General features: G+C 48.1%; 1 protein-coding gene across 3 annotated transcripts; it reads right to left on the bottom strand.

Moving 5' to 3' along the window:
- Positions 1-1,448: 1,448 nt before the first annotated feature.
- On the bottom strand, positions 1,449-15,491 carry Cln3 (CLN3 lysosomal/endosomal transmembrane protein, battenin). Of its 3 annotated transcripts, none has more exons than XM_052711829.1 (17): positions 15,377-15,491; positions 14,513-14,827; positions 14,211-14,333; positions 13,974-14,052; positions 12,916-13,012; positions 12,126-12,197; positions 11,642-11,721; positions 11,453-11,538; positions 10,683-10,755; positions 10,455-10,598; positions 8,597-8,709; positions 6,647-6,693; positions 6,502-6,570; positions 6,360-6,415; positions 6,152-6,245; positions 1,846-1,986; positions 1,449-1,762 (listed from the first exon to the last, which is right to left on the bottom strand). In XM_052711829.1, exons 3-17 carry the CDS (start codon positions 14,254-14,256, stop codon positions 1,643-1,645), a joined length of 1,317 nt encoding a protein of 438 aa, XP_052567789.1. In that variant the 5' UTR covers positions 14,257-14,333; positions 14,513-14,827; positions 15,377-15,491; the 3' UTR covers positions 1,449-1,642. The 3 variants fall into 3 exon arrangements, with proteins under 3 accessions (XP_052567789.1, XP_052567791.1, XP_052567792.1); XM_052711831.1 differs by having other exon boundaries at positions 14,211-14,311; XM_052711832.1 differs by lacking the exons at positions 14,211-14,333; positions 14,513-14,827; positions 15,377-15,491 and adding an exon at positions 12,743-12,800.
- Between the last annotated feature and the right edge of the window lie 48 nt (positions 15,492-15,539).

The raw sequence follows: 15,539 nt of genomic DNA, 5'->3' as shown, positions 1-15,539 counted from the left end.
GCTGGCCTCGAACTCACAGAGATCCGCCTGGCTCTGCCTCCCGAGTGCTGGGATTAAAGGCGTGCGCCACCACCGCCCGGCTTTTTTTTTTTTTTTTTTAGCTTACAAATCTTAAAGTACACAAAGTTTATATTTTAGCTGGTTTAAAGCACACAGAGTCCTTTCTTGGGCTGTTTTTGTTGTTCTTTGTTTTTCCTCTGTCCTACAATCAGATGGCCTCCTGACACAGGACAGTGATTTTTGAGGAAAATTTTTAAACAAGCATGCTTGGGTCATGAGAGGGAGGCCATAGCCCAACTCCAGAGCCAGATTTTTAATAAAGTAGAACAGATTATAACAATTTTAATATTATCCATAACCAAAAGACCTGAATCCCTGCAAAACCGAATCCAGCAATCAGATGGAGAAACCATAGTACAAAGCAGCATTAGAGATAAAAATGTCTGAGTGTGGGCCAGCGGCAGCAGTGAAGTGAGCACTTCCTATTTAATTAGGTAATGTTACATCCTTCTTGGGTCTTCAATGGCATTAAAGACTAGATAGTTATAGTTACAGTTTTCTGTGTTACTAAATTCAGAAAAGAAACTTACAAAAGAGATGTAAAGTGCATAAAGTTGAAAGACATAAAAGCTTAAGTTGTTCATCTAAGAAAATGTTAAGTTTAAAAAGGTATTTTTAGGTTGGTAATACAAGTTATGATAGAAAGTGGTTTAGGCCGGGCGGTGGTTGTGCACACCTTTAATCCCAGCACTTGGGAGGCAGAGCCAGGCGGATCTCTGTGAGTTCGAGGCCAGCCTGGTCTACAAAGTGAGTTCCAGGAAAGGTGCAGAACTACACAGAGAAATCCTGTCTCGAAAAACCAAAAAAAAAAAAAAAAAAAGTGGTTTAGGTATAAAACTTTGGACTCACCAAGATAGGATAGATAATGGGAGTATTTCCTCCAAATATACCAATTACAAATGGACTGAACATTGTGAATGTAATTCTTACCTGATAATTGTTCTTATTTGCATATAGTTTTACTATGTTAGATTTAAAACCTTTCCTTTTTATTTAGACAAAAGGGAGGAAATGTTGTGGAATATTTGTACACACTGTGTGAAGATGTATCACTGTAATTGGTTTAATAAAAAGTTGAATGGCTAATAGCTAGGCAGGAGAGAATAGGCAGAATTTCCAGGGAGAGGGAGAATGCTGGGAAAAAGAAAGGCAGAGACACTAAGAATACATGAAACAAGCTGGACATACAGTACGGAGGAGAGGTAACTGAGCTTTGTGATAGAAGGTAGATTAATAGAAGCAGGTTAATTGAGTTCTAAGAGCTGGTAGGGGAAAAGCCTAAGCTAAGGCCACGCTTTCATAATTAATAAGTTGTCTCCGTGTCATTATTTGGGGGCTGGTGATCCAAAGATAGTCTGACAAGAAAGCTTGCTACGCTACACAAAAGGTACACTGATAAAATAAGCATTTATTAGAAGGGCATAAGGCTGAGAGAGAAGTCCCAGAGACCAGCTCGGGAGTGGGAAACAATGGGGGCTCCTTGCTGGAGCAGGGCAGGACTGCGGCTCTTCCCACTCCCCAGCCTAGCTAGGAAGGTCTGTGGCAGAGTTCACAGATGTCAGTGTGTTCTGAGCAACCCATGTCAAGGGAGATGGCAGAGGAAGTCATGCAGAGGCAAGGCTAGAACCCCTGACATGGAGATTCCCAAGGTGTCAGAGATACAGGCGGCCTCCATGGCAAACTCTCGGTGCTTGTCACTGGTCTGGGAGAGCAAAGGACAAGGGTTAGGTTTCCATCCACAAGACTGGTGAGGCTACCCACAGCCCTTGCCCAACTAACACAGACCTCTAGAGCAATGTTGTGGAAAGTATTCACATAGGCTGCCCCACCCAGGAACCCTTCATACAGAACGATGATGAAGATGAGGTAGATGCTGGGCAGGAAGCTCAAACATACGTCTGCCAGTAGGAAGACCAGGTTGAGGCACTGTGGGCAAAGGAGAGGAGACTTGAGACTGGGCAACAGCACAGCATGGAGGTAGCATGTCTCAAAGCTGCCTGGCTATAGGAGACGCTGGGGAAGGAAAGGACTAACAAGCCTGGGTAGGATCCCAATGCCAAGCAGGCCCTGCAGGACCCTGAGATCTTGATGGGCCTTCCCTGGCCCCATCCGCATCCCCATACACCTTGTAGATTCCTCTCCTTCCTTTGCTCCCCTAACTCCTAGCCTGGATGCTCCTCAACCGTCCCTCACTGATGACCTCTAAACTTGGACCAGGGTCATTCCCACTGTGGTCCTTGGTCATCTCATTCCCTTCCTGCTTTTTCTTTTCTTTTCTTTTTCTCTCTCTCTCTCTCTCTCTGTGTTTTGTTTTTCTTAATGGCACGAACCATTATACCTAGACACCCCGCCCTCAGATCTAAGTTAGGACTTTGTGCTCCACAGGCCAGTGCTCTACCAGACTCTTACCTTCAGCACCCCAGGGACCCCCTGAACGTACCCTAGTCTCCCCTAACGACTGGACTGAGACCAGTGGGTCTCCCTAGCTGTCTCCCTGCATCCAGCCAGGGACACTGCGAAACCCCCACAATGTACAAGACAGCAACTCAACAGAATGACCACAAAAATCTGGACTAGAAAGATGGCCCAGTGGTTAACAACACTTGCTGTTGTTGCAGAGGACCTAGGTTTGGTTCCCAGCACCCACATGGTGGCTCACAACTATCTGTAACTCCTGTTCCAGAGGATTTGACACCCTTCTGTCCTCCACAGGTGCCAGGCACACAGGTGGTTTGCATAAATACATGCAGGCAAACATTCATATGTATAAATTGACAAAAAAAAAAAGAAAGAAAGAAAGAAAAGAAAAGAGGGTCAGGAGTGATGTGGCACACCTTTAATCCCAGCACTCCAGAGGCAGAGGCAGGCAAATCTTTCTGAGTGTGAGGCCAGCATGGTCTACATAGTGCATTCCAGGTCAGTCAAGGATACATAGATAGAGAGGCCTGGTCTCAAAATTTTAAGTCAAAAAATTTTAAGAGTACTGGAGTTGAGAAACCACAGTTTTCAGGTTCACTTCAAGAAGCCTCCTTGAACCCCGACTTGAGGGTGCCAATTCCTCCTCTGTCCCAGGTTCTTCAGCAGGATTCTGCTATCCAAAGACACTGTGTGCCCTCCCTCAAGTGTGGGTCACCACCTGGTCACCTGGTGGCTCAGAGGATCCATGTACAAAGAATTAACTGGGGATGTGTTAGCCAGGGGACAGGAAGGCCTCCTCCTTCTAAAGTCATCACTGAGTCAGTCTCGGAGGGCTCAGAGATCTGCATTAAGAAGAACACACTGGCCGGGCAGTGTAGACATCCACCTATCTCTGCCTTCCAAGTGCTGGGATTAAAGGCCTGTGCCACCACAGTCCGGCACACTTTTTGTTCTTGAGTGTATAAGTGTGTGTATGTGCCAGTACACATGTGTGTGGAGATCAGAGAGTTTTCAGTAGTTGGTTCTCTTCTTCCACCACGTGGGACCTGGTATTGCACTCAGGTCATTAGGCTGTTTTTAATTACACATATTTTTTGAGGGGTGGCACATGACATTTGTGTGGAGGTAGAAGGCAACTTCTGGGAGTCACTTTTCTCCTTCCACCGTGTCGATTCCAAGGATCAAACTTGGGTGGTTAGGTTGGTGGCAAGCATCAACTCCCGCTGAACTGTCTCTTTAGCCCCATGAATTGAGTTCTTCAATGTTAAGGGCAAAGTACTTTTCTGTAATGCAGGGAATGGATCCCTTCACACTTGGGGACAGAAGTAGTTTAGATTTTAGATGTTTTAGGTCTTTGGAGTATTTGCATATACATAATGATAGATCTTGGGGATAAGAGCCGAGTCTAAATGTAAAACTCATTTTTCATGTATACTTTCTACATGTGACCTGAAGGTAGTTACTAAAGTATTTGTAGTAATTTTTCTTATGAAACGAAGTGTCATGGTGTGGGATTTTGCATTTGTGGTGTCATACAACTCAGTACATTTTGCATTTTGGGTTTCAGATGTTTACATTAGGGATGCTCAACCTGTAGTCAGAGGTTTAAAAGTCACTTTAGGGCTGTAGATCTCTAGATGAATGCTGGTGTCTGAGGCTCCTCTTGGGAGACTGCTACAGAGATCCATGTTTACTAAGAACCACAGATCTCTGTTTGCTAAGGGCAGCTGAATTTGCTCCCAGCAATTATTCACTGATAAGAACACTCACTTGACCAAAATGCCACTGGTTCTATTCTAAATAACCTAACCTAACATAAAAGAAATAGGGTTTCCTTATAGGTATAGTGTGCCTCTGTCTGATTTGAAAATATGTTTCTTTGCATATAGTATTGGCAAATAATCACGAAACATATTCTGACTGATTAAAATGTGGTACAAGTCAGGCATAGGGACATACACCTGAAATCCCAGCACTCTGGAAGCAGGAGGATCAAGTTCAAGATCAGCCTGGGCAACATAGTGAGACCAGCCTCAAAAAAGCAGAAGGTGGGAGCTTGGAGAGATGGCTCCGTGGTTAAGAACACTGGCTGCTTTTCCAAAGGATGTGGGTTCAGTTCTCAGTACTCACATGGCAGCTCACACCCATCTGTAACTCTAGTTCCAGAGGATCCCATGCCCTCTTCCAGCTTTTGTGGACACTGTATGCATGTGGTGCATAGACATGCACGCAGGCAAAACAACAACAACAAACCCACCCATACACATACAAACTCAAACCAAAACCCACTAAGTTGGGGGCAGGGGGTGGGGTGTGGCAAGATGGTTCAGCAAGTCAAGACATTTGCTGTGCAGGTCTGACAACCTAAATTTGAGCCCCAAAACCCAGCAGAAGGAGAGACAACTAAAAGTTGTTCCCTGGCTTCCACATTCAGACCAGTATATGCACACCCCTGTGCCCACACACACACACACACACACACACACACACACACACACACACCACATATCATACATACAATAAAAATACATATATATTAGTTAAAAAATAAATAAGTCAGCCGTAGTGGCATACACCTTTAATCCCAGCCCCAGCACTTTTGGAGGCAGAGGCAGGCAGATCTCTGAGTTTGAAGCCAGCCTGGTCTACAGAGCGAGTTCCAGGACAGCCAGAACTGTTATACAGAGAAACCCCGGCTCGGAAAAAAAAAAAAGAAACAAAAAACGATTTGCCTCCAAATAAAAAGCCCAGGCTGATGAGACGGCTCACTGGGTAAAGGCACTTGCTCCCAAGCCTGATGACCTGAGTTTAATCCCTAGAACCCGCATGTGGAAGAAGAGGACCAATCCTGCAAATTCTTCTCGGACCTCCATGCACACCACTTGGCAACTGCCTCCTTCCCCCCTCCTCCAATAAGTAAATAAAAATCTAATTACAAATTTTTAAATTGTAAAAATAAATAACTGAAAGTATAAGATGTACCTCAATAAGAGCACTGACCCAGCATGCACAAGGCCCTAGGTTCAATCACAGGACCATAAAAACAAGCAAACAACTAAAGGCCAGGCATGATGGTCCATGCCTTCAATCCCAGCATTTGTGAGGAAGAGCTCCAAGCCAACCTGGTCTACATATTGGATTCCAGGCCAACCAGAACAACACAGTGAGATCCTGTCTCAAAAACAAAGAAAAAAAAAAACCTAAAAAATAAAACAACAACTATGAAACCAAAATAAACCAAAACAATATCCTAGTCTTCCATTTTTCCCCTCAATGTTGTTGTACAAACACTATGAGAAATAGTTGTTGCCCACATCTATTAAATATTTAAAATTTTGCAGTACTAGAGATGGAACCCACAGCTTTACACAGACTAGGCGAACACTCTGCCACTGAGGTACACATCCTGCCCCACCACATCTGATTTCTCGATGGGGAAACTGAGGCTCATTAGAGGTTTGGAGACCTGCTCCGCGTAACACAGCTATTCGGTACAGAAACTGGTATCTGTCCACAAGTATGACCGGCTTCTGATACTGCCACACATTTCACATGGAGCCCTGCTGACGTTCAGTGCTACACTTAGGAATGGCAGGGCACACTAGTATCTTCTGCTGAGTGAGGGATGCTGGGAGCCAAGCTGAGAACGGAGAACAGGGCGGAGGTTCAGTACCTGCAGCAGGGTTAGGACCCAGGTGAGACGGATGCGGCAGCAGTGGAGAGAAGAGCGGGAGATGAACACGCCAGCCTGGTAGAGCATCTGGTACCTGAGGTGGGGGCAGGGAGGATGAGGAAGCTCCTCTGGGTGCCTATGGTTAACCCCAGGTCGCCAACATCGAGGGGTCCTTCTAGCCCACTGCCCACCTGCCAACTTCTCTCACCATCGGTACTGCTGAGCATGACTCAGGGATGTGTTCCGGAAAAACAGGAGCTCAAACTGCAGCGAAGACCAGACAAGTGGAGATTTGTGGACCTCGGTCCTAACTGTCCTCCCACACCCCCTTCCCAGCACCCCTCACTCACGAGTCCCTGGTTGATGAAATACTCAGCAAAGTAGACCAGCACCAAGGGGATGATATATCGCAAAAGGCCCTGGAAGAGTGGAAGACGTAAGCGGAAAGCAGGAGGCAGAGGCTCCTCACAGGGCACCCAGAGCCAACATCCAAACCTTGAACACTGTCCACCTTTCCTGGAGCGAGAGGTCCCAGCTGGAACCTAGAGAGCAGGGACAAAGGGGGAGGAGGTTGCACACTGAATGCTTAGCTAGCCACCATCATGCAGCAAGCAACCAGCCACCACAGCAGTGTGTTGGTATTAAATGGCGCTGGGTTGCACACTGAGTAGTGACTAAAATGATAAATTTCATACTTTGAACACATGTATACACACGAGTGTGTGTGTATTTTAACTGATTTTTTAAAAAAAGAGCAAGACTGTACATCAGTGTACAGCTTTTAGCTGCTGACCTCATCTCAGACTCTCAAACTGGCTGTGCTGTTTCTAAAATAGACTGTTTTTCTATCAAAAGGCCTCAGGCAGAGCTGTTTCTTGAGCCTGGAACACATTCACCTAGACATTCACAAGGGTGACTCCTTGACAGCCAAGTTTCAGCCCAAAGATGTCCTTCCAAAAGCCTTCTTGGGCTGATGAGACGGCTCAGTGGATGAGGAGAGCAGGTGCTGTCAAGGCTGAGGGAGTGGAGTTCCATTTCCAGAACCTCTCACCTCTGCATCTGTGCACAGGCCCTTCCCCCAGCTCACCCCACCCCCAGTAAATCAACGGTTTATTGTTTTTTTTTTTTTTTTTTTGGTTTTTCGAGACAGGGTTTCTCTGTGTAGCTTTGCGCCTTTCCTGGAACTCACTTGGTAGTCGAGGCTGGCCTCGAACTCACAGAGATCCGCCTGGCTCTGCCTCCCGAGTGCTGGGATTAAAGGCGTGCGCCACCACCGCCCGGCTTGCGCCACCACCGCCCGGCTGGTTTATTGTTTTTAAAAGCTCTCTTGGGGGTTGGAGAGATGGCTCATCCGCTAAGAGCACTGACTGCTCTACCAGAGGACCTGGGTTCAATTCCCAACACCTACATAGCAGCTCACAACTGTCTGTAACTCCAGTTCCAAGGGCTCCAATCCCTCACACAGACAACACAAGCAAAACATCAATGCACATAAAATAAAAATAAATAAATCATTAAATAAAGACATAAAGACTTTCTCAGAGATGGAGAGATGGCTAGGAGGTTAAGATCACTTGCTGCTGGCGGATTCTAAGAGGTTTATTTTTTGCTTTTTTTTTTTTAAACAGAGTCTCATTTAGGAGGCAGGGGTAGGTGGATCTTTGAATTTGAGGCCACTCTGGTCTACAGAGCAAGTTCCAAGACAACCAGGGCCACACAGAGAAACTCTGACTTGAAACAAACAAGAAAAAAAAAAAAGAGCACTTGTTGCTCCATCGTGAGGACTAGAATTAGAATCCCAACACCCACATCAGGTGGTTCACAACTGCCTGTAACTGCAGCTCCAAGGGATCTGATGTCTTCTTCTGGCCTCTGTGAGCACTCAACACATCCACAGTGTAAATTCAGAAAAACACATACACATAAATAAATATAAAAATAGCCAGGTGTGTATAGTGGCACAAGCCTTTAATCCTAGCACTTGGTAAACAGGCAGGTGGATCTTGTGAATTCGAGGCCATTCTGGTCTACAGAGTGAGTTCCAGGCCAGCAAGGCCACACAAAGAGACTCTGCTTTTTTGTTTGTTTGTTTTTTGAGACAGGGTTTCTCTATGTAGTCCTGGCTATCTTGGAATTTGCTCTGTAGTCCAGGCTGGCCTTGAATTCACAGAGATCCACCTGCCACTGCCTCCCAAGCGCTGGGAATAAAGGTGTGCGCCACCACTCTGGGCCCTATCACTGTTTTATGTTCTGTGAAAATGTTCCGATTTCTTCATCCTGAACACCTCTGGTCTCAGTAACTGGAATGTCTGGCATGTGGTCAGTATGGACACATGACTGCTTTGACCCAAAGCTGTACACCCAGCCTGTCCCTCTCAACTGTGTCCACTGTTGAGACCAAAATCCCAAGGGGCAAGTGACCCTGGGAGGGCCTTTGTCTCCTACCTGGCTTTGACTCTGGGGTCTCGGTGCCTATAAGTGGCTGCCGGGCAGCAGTCTCTGCCTCATCTTCCCCTCCAGGGTCCTGGGGTTCAGGAGATGTGAGCAACAAGAAGTAGCTGGAGGGAACAGAAAAACAACAGTCATGAACTCTTGTTCCGACAGAAAAGCCCCAGAGGTCCTGCAGGCCACCCTTCCAGGGGCCCCTTCACATTTGTATGTATTTAAAGATGAGGAACTCACAGCCCCTAAGGTATCTGATCCTGTGCTGTGAGAGCCTCAAATGTTGACAAACGCATCCTCTGGGACCCAGCTTTGACTCTCTGTTTCCAGCCAGGGACCCAGTCGACGGGGTCCACAGTGGCAGCTCAATCCCATTGCCCGGTTCTCACTGTTCAACAACTGCTCGAGAACCACTCCTTGTATGTTTACCATTTCACAGTCGCTTTTATTAAATGTGTCCCTTGACATGTTTATACATGTACATACTGCACTCTGGTTTCTCCCACCCCACCCTCTCCTGTCTGTCTTCTTCCCACACCTGTGACCTCCCCCACCTCACGGGTCCCTTTCTCATATTCTTGTCTGTTTCTGGGTGTTGTTTGTTTTGTGACTGAGTTTAACCAGAGCCTGTATGGTCATGGGTTTTTTTTCTTTATTTAGTTTTTCTGAGACAGGGTCTCACTATGTAGCTTGGATGGCCTGGATCTCGATATATATATACACTGGGCTGGCCTCGAACTCACAGAGATCTGCCTGCCTATGCTGCCTGAGTGCTGGGATTAGAGGCATTTGCCATCATATCTAATTATCTATATTTATTTTTTGAACTAGGATCTCCAACATGTGATCCCTCTGCTTCAGCCTCCCAAGTGCTGAGATTCTAGGCTTTCACACTACACACATCTTGACTTCTTTTTTCTATGTGGCCTTGTCCTTGTAACAGGCCCCCGGACCTTAGCATGACTGACTCCATGATGGAAGTGCCATTCAGGCTATAAAATTCAGCATGCAGACAGCACCACCTGCCAAAACTAAAACAAAGACCTAATCCATCAAAGTCCATATAGTTCTGGGAAAGTCTCTAAATGTACTAACCTCAATTTTCAGCTTCCATAGTTCCCCTTCTGGCTAACTGTTCTTGTTAACTGAAGTATGTCAACCCAGGACATGGTTTGTATGCTTAAAAGTTCACTCTGAGAAAGGCTCAGTGCAACTCTGAGATCCTGAACACCCAGTGCAGTGGTCGGCTGGCTAAAAAGGACTTTTTATTGACCTAAACTCATGTCCGAGCAGTATTCTCTGGTGATTACCCCACAACAGTCCTACGCTATAACATGAAGTTACAGGTTTAACTAGCTAGTTAATGTTCTCTCTCTCTCTCTCTCTTTCATGGGGGGGCAGGGTCTCATTATATAACTCTGGCTGTCCTTGGGACTCATTATGTAGTCCAGGCTGGCCTCAAATTCAGAGATCCACTTGCCTCTGCCTCCTGAGTGCTGGGATTAAAGGCACACACGACTCCTGGCTTAATACTGTTTTCTACTACACACAAACACACACAGAGCAAGTGCTCTGAGTGCACTCAGTCCCAGCTCCAGTCTCAGGGCCTCACTGTGCTGATGCGTCACATTCATCAGCTGACACGGAAGGAGAAGCACTGTGATGCGGGGACAGCTGAGGGTCAGGAATGAAGCTGGCCAGAGTCACACGCTGACACATGCCCACCCTGGCACTCAAACTGAGGGCTGTCGAGAGTCAAGAATCCACATGCCCTCACAACAAGGCTGAAGAGAGCTGAAGACCGGATTAGGATCAAGCTCCTCCTCCCGTAGTTTTGACCTTTGGGCCCAAGGACACTCACCTGGCCAGCAGCAGAACAGGGATCCCCAACATAGAAAGTAGGGTGTGCTGCGGGGAAAGGCCAGCCTGGGTGAGTCCCAGGTATGACAGCGATCCAAGAAGCCCTGCACCCCCAGTACCGGAGGACCACCAGGAGATCACAGCTCTGAGGAGAACACAGGAGCATTTAGGAAGACGGAAGCCAGCAGGGGGCACTCCTCTCCCTTTCCTTCCTGCCCAGCCTGCTTACCTGGGGTAGAAGGCCGTGAGTGAGAGGAAGGTGACCTCTCCTAGACCGGATGAGATGCTGGCCAAAACCACTCCTGGGAGGACGAAAAGCATACGGTGGCTTTAACTGAAGGTCACAGTCCCCCACAATGTTTAATTACAGCCTCATCTCTCTATCAGCTTAGCGGGCTAAAAACAGATCTGTCACTAAACAGACTGGACAGGCCAGGTAGGGTCTCATCTGAAAGAGTCACACCCTCCTCCACGTACCCCATCCTCATCCTCTCAATCATTCAACCCTGCTCAGCCCAATCTATACTCAGTCCACCCGTCTCTTCCTAAGTTAACACCTCCAAATTGTTCCCAGAGCCCACTCTTTGTTTGGGAAGCTCTAGCAGGTTTTGGGTTTTGTTTTGAGACAAGGTCTCAGTATGTAGTCCAGGCTGGCCTGGAACTTATAGATCAGCCTGGCCTGGTACTCTCCTTGTTTTTTTTGGAGACAGGATTTTGCTGTGCAGCTAAGGTAGCTTTGAACTATATGGCCCAGACTAACCTCAAATTCGCAATCCTCCTGTCTCTCAAGTGTTAGAATTACGTGTGTGTGTGTGTGTGTGTGTGTGTGTGTGTGTGTGTGTGTGTGCGCGCATGTATGTGTGTCCCAAACAAATACCACTAGCAGTTTCCTGGGGTTACAGACATACCCTTTTACTCTGGGAAGCTGGGGAGACTACTCCCACAGCACACTGTGGAGGCTTCTCGGGGCCCATCCACCTCACATAGCTGCATACTCACCACACAGGCTTAACCCCACTGAATGAGAAAAGGCAACCAGGATAAAGCTTCCAGCAGAGCAAACTCCACTGACAAGGACCCGGGGGCTAAGAAGAGATAGAGAGGAACTCAGAAGGCCACCTCCATGTGAGACGCGCCAGTCTCCCGCCACCTCCCTCTCTGCCTTCCTCCTGCCACCCTGACCCAGACCTGTAGGGCAGCAAATGAAGGCCAAGAGGAGCCAGGAGTTTGATGACGAGGGTGGGAAGGATGTCTGCCAGGAGCACTGCCTGAGACAGGAAAACACAGTAAGAACCCAGACCCTCCCAGACATAACCTTCCCAGCCCGGCAGTGGAGCCAGCCAGTGAGACCTGCTGCAAGTTGAGGCTCTCGAGTTAGACAGACTGGGTTTGTTCCCAGCTTCCCCGGCGTCGGGCTCCTCTGACAGATGTAAAGGCATTGACACGCTCTGGGCTTCAGTTTCTCAGCCCCAGAGGGCACACATATGCCCTGCCTAGTTCACAAAGCCACCATGGGGGTTACCTGAGCTGATATTTACCACTCACAGAAAGGGCCCTCCCCACCCCCCCAGCAACTGGCAGTCTTGGTCATTGCAATCCTGACAGTCCCAACTGGGTGCAGAGGGAATGGGGGTGCAAAGGCATGGATCATGGGGGCCTCATGGGTACTCACAGCTGTGGAGATGGAGTTGCAATCAAATCGAGATGAGCTGTTGTGAGGCATGGGTGTTGGGCCCGGCTCCACCTATGGGAGAGAAGAAAGTCTTTCCTACAAGGAAGCAAGAGGTTAAACAAGGCCCAGTCCCAGCTCTGCCCTACCTTGACAGATAGCTTTGGGTAGGCATGGACTTCTTGGGGCCTTAGTTTTTCTACATGCACAGTGAAGGAGAGTGTTTATAAACATCTCAAACTATTGGCCCACAGGCCAACGATAACCCCCCAAGATGGATATAACATATTTAAGAGCATTCATATAGAAATCTGGGTTTCTGTAAAATCTTATCTTGGGCCAAATTCCCTATTGAACCTGCAAAGTGGAAGCTGCTCCTCTTGGGGCATGCATTTTCTAGATCATTACGACCAGAAGTTCTGCACCAGGGGTGATTTTACCTGCCAGCAACATTTGTAACATCTGGAGACATTCTTGGCTGTCACTTTTGGCTGTTAGTGGGTAGAGGCATGGGATGCTACTAAACACCTACAATGTGCAGGCCAGATCCACAACAGTCACCTAGCCCCAAATGTCAACAGGGCCCAGATGAAAAAACACACCACAAAACAAGGTCTTACCCAGCCAGTAGTTGAGTTCACCAATCTGGTACCCGTTGTCTTCAGGATCCCTCCTGCCCTGGAGGTATGGGAGACTAGGGATTTTAACTCCCTTGGTCCACCCATGGCTACTTCATGAGCTTTTCAGGGGACCTCTGGCCCTGGTTGGTGGTGGTGAAGAGGGGCTCACTTACATGGCTCTGGTTCCCAGATGCTTGCTCCTGCTTAAGGATGTCATGGGCAGCGCTCAGCATCACCACATATGAGAAATTGTTGCAAAGACCCAGGATCCTAGAATGAGGAGAGATCTTCACTTTCTGACTTTCTGTCCACCGATAGTCCTTAAAGATCTCTCCCTTACCCATTCCCTTCAAACGCCAACCTCTCTCTCTCTCTTTTTTTTTCCTCCAACATTGTGGGTGTCATGGTTAGAAACAAAGGCTTTGAAATTCGAGTAGCTCATGCCAAGCGCCAAGGCTCTCCCAGGAAGATATCCCTGACCATTCTTTCCCACTCTTTCTTCTATGCTGGCACTAAGATTCAGTTCTGGGGACATTTCTCATCGATGCATTGATATACTGTGGTACAATAGAAATACCCAGGGCTTGAAACCCAAGCCAGTTTCTCCCTACTTCTGTGGCCTCAGTGTACTCCTATGTTAAATGGCGGCAAGTTCTCACCTGACCTCAGAGTGCTGGAGGAATCAAAATAAAACCAAGGGTTCCTTTTGATCCGTAAAGCATATTGCTCTATTTCCATCTCCCAGAGCAGTGCTCAGGGTTAGGAAAACACAAACGGGCTGTGGACAGAGCTCCCTTGTGGAGTGCTCCATGAGCATCTGGAAGGCCCTGCTTTCAATACCCCACACTGCAAATAAAAGCCGCAGGGCAGCTGGGCATGGTGCTACAGGCCTGTCACCTCGCGTCTGGAAGGCAAACGTAGAGAAACTCAAGGCAAGCCTCCACTGCCCGTAGAGTGTAAGGCTGGCCCAGGACAAAGACCCTTCCATACAAAAATAAAAATAACAAAGTTGCAATCTAGATGGTTGGAGAAAAACATTAAATAATGCTACAGGTTGTAAGAGGCCGTGTTCAATAGGTGACGGTGCTAATTTTATGGAATTTGGAAAGCTCACAGGTGGCCAAGGACAAACCAGTTGACTCAGTATTTGCGGATTCAATTGCTCTCCGCAGCTTGACTCTCCCCGCTTTCCAGTCGCACTTTACTTTTGCACAACTCTGAGGCCACTTACCAGAAGCCCACCGCATTCTTCCACTGGGCACTCTGACCATCCAGCGGAGGGGCTTGGGGCTCTGAGTCGGTCTCCTCCCCTGGGAGGAAGAGAAGGCGTGACCCACTACTCACTCCAGTCCGCGAAGGCCCCAAGTGTTTTGTATCCTGTTGCGGGGGTCCGGCCAGTTTCCGAGCTCCTCAGGAGTGTCGCGGAGCAGAGGTGGTCGTTACCATGACAACCAACAAGGGTACTCACTCTCAGAATCCTCAAGGCCCCTCCACGAGCCCGCAGAGCTTCCCATAGCATCGAGTTCGGGTGCCCCAAAGGGCTCAGAGTCAGCGTGTGTTCGGAGTTGGCTTCAAGGGAACAGATAAAAGTCTGGGACAGGTGGGTGCGAAGGATCAACGCCCCGTGGTCAGGCCCAGGTCTGGCTGTCTGCTACCCAGGACCGTCCATCAACAGATCCCCGGATCTCCATCTCGTGGCCACCCCCGCTCCACCCGTCCGACCCCGCCCCCAGCCCCTCTAAAGCAAAGCCCCCGCCCCCGGGCCTGTACCTTTAAGAGCAGCTGAGCTCTCAGCAAGGTAGAGTAGCAGGTTGGAGGGTCACGTGTCAGGACCAGTGCGCCTCCCATCACGTGCTTAGAAGTTGCCCCCCCTACTTCCGGGTCCTATTTTCGCCTTTGGCCTTCCCAAATTTCGGGAGTGAGAAAAGGAGAGTTCGGAACGGCCTTGGAAGCACTGGTTTTGAACTGGAACGGTGGGAGCCACAAGCAGAGCCACGAAAAGCAGCACTCTAGACGCTGACCAAATGTGCCAGTACTAGTCATGGCGCGGGAGGCTTCAGCTCCTTTCCTGCTGCCCTCACTTGCCTGAAACAAATATGGCTACTTTCCTACTCCTGTCCTACGACCCACCCGACTCCCCAAGGACTAGTTCTGCTTGGAAGCAAAGGCGTCCAGCCTCAGGTCCTTCTTATCTGTTGTCCTTACAGACTGTTGTAAAGACCTAAAATAAGCAACTGAGAGGTAGTTCAGAATAGTGATTGCCTAGAAAGCTAAAAACACCCACCAAACAGGTTCCCATGAATTATCTGTGGCAACATTCAAGGCATTAAGAAATTCCCTTTGGCATATTACCTTAGAACCAACAAATATCACGAAAGTAGTCCAATCCCTGGTTTTACAGATGAGAAAGCCAAGGTCTCCTTCCCCCAGTGTTAATCCTGCATTAGACCTGCAGGTGACTTTAGAGACCCGTTAGCACTAAGAAATAGAGCAGAGGGCTGAGTTCACTGAGCAAGACTATTTCCTCTTCTGTGATGTCAGCCAATTGTCCTCATTGGAAATTAGGAAAATGAGGTGGGGGGGGGGCAGTTGGAATACATCACCTCACATTGTCCCAATTAAGGAGTCCCTTACCTTCCTCTCGATGGTAGGGCAACATCTTGGCCCCTCTTCACCAAGCCCATTCCTCTGTTATGGCTTCTAGCAGCCTGTGCCCACTTGTCCCAGCTCTTTTCAACCACCAGTCATTAAGATTGCTGTTTGAAATATGCCCTTCTATGGTGCTCTTCCTAGATCA

Source organism: Peromyscus californicus, unplaced genomic scaffold (genome assembly GCF_007827085.1).
Source record: "Peromyscus californicus insignis strain IS unplaced genomic scaffold, ASM782708v3 Scaffold_4__1_contigs__length_199733344, whole genome shotgun sequence".
NCBI lineage: Eukaryota > Metazoa > Chordata > Mammalia > Rodentia > Cricetidae > Peromyscus > Peromyscus californicus.
The sequence above is the reverse complement of the archived record's forward strand: the minus strand, read 5'-3'. Positions and strand labels throughout refer to the sequence as shown.

Excerpts from the sequence above, each read along its gene's own strand:
- Cln3 (XM_052711829.1), bottom strand. The coding sequence starts at position 14,256 with ATGGGAAGCTCTGCGGGCTCGTGGAGGGGCCTTGAGGATTCTGAGA. Across the intron at positions 6,416-6,501 it reads ATTTCATCAACCAGGGACTC|TTTGAGCTCCTGTTTTTCCG; the intron begins GTGAGTGAGGGG and ends TCTTCGCTGCAG. Across the intron at positions 6,246-6,359 it reads CATGCTCAGCAGTACCGATG|GTACCAGATGCTCTACCAGG; the intron begins GTGAGAGAAGTT and ends CCCCCACCTCAG.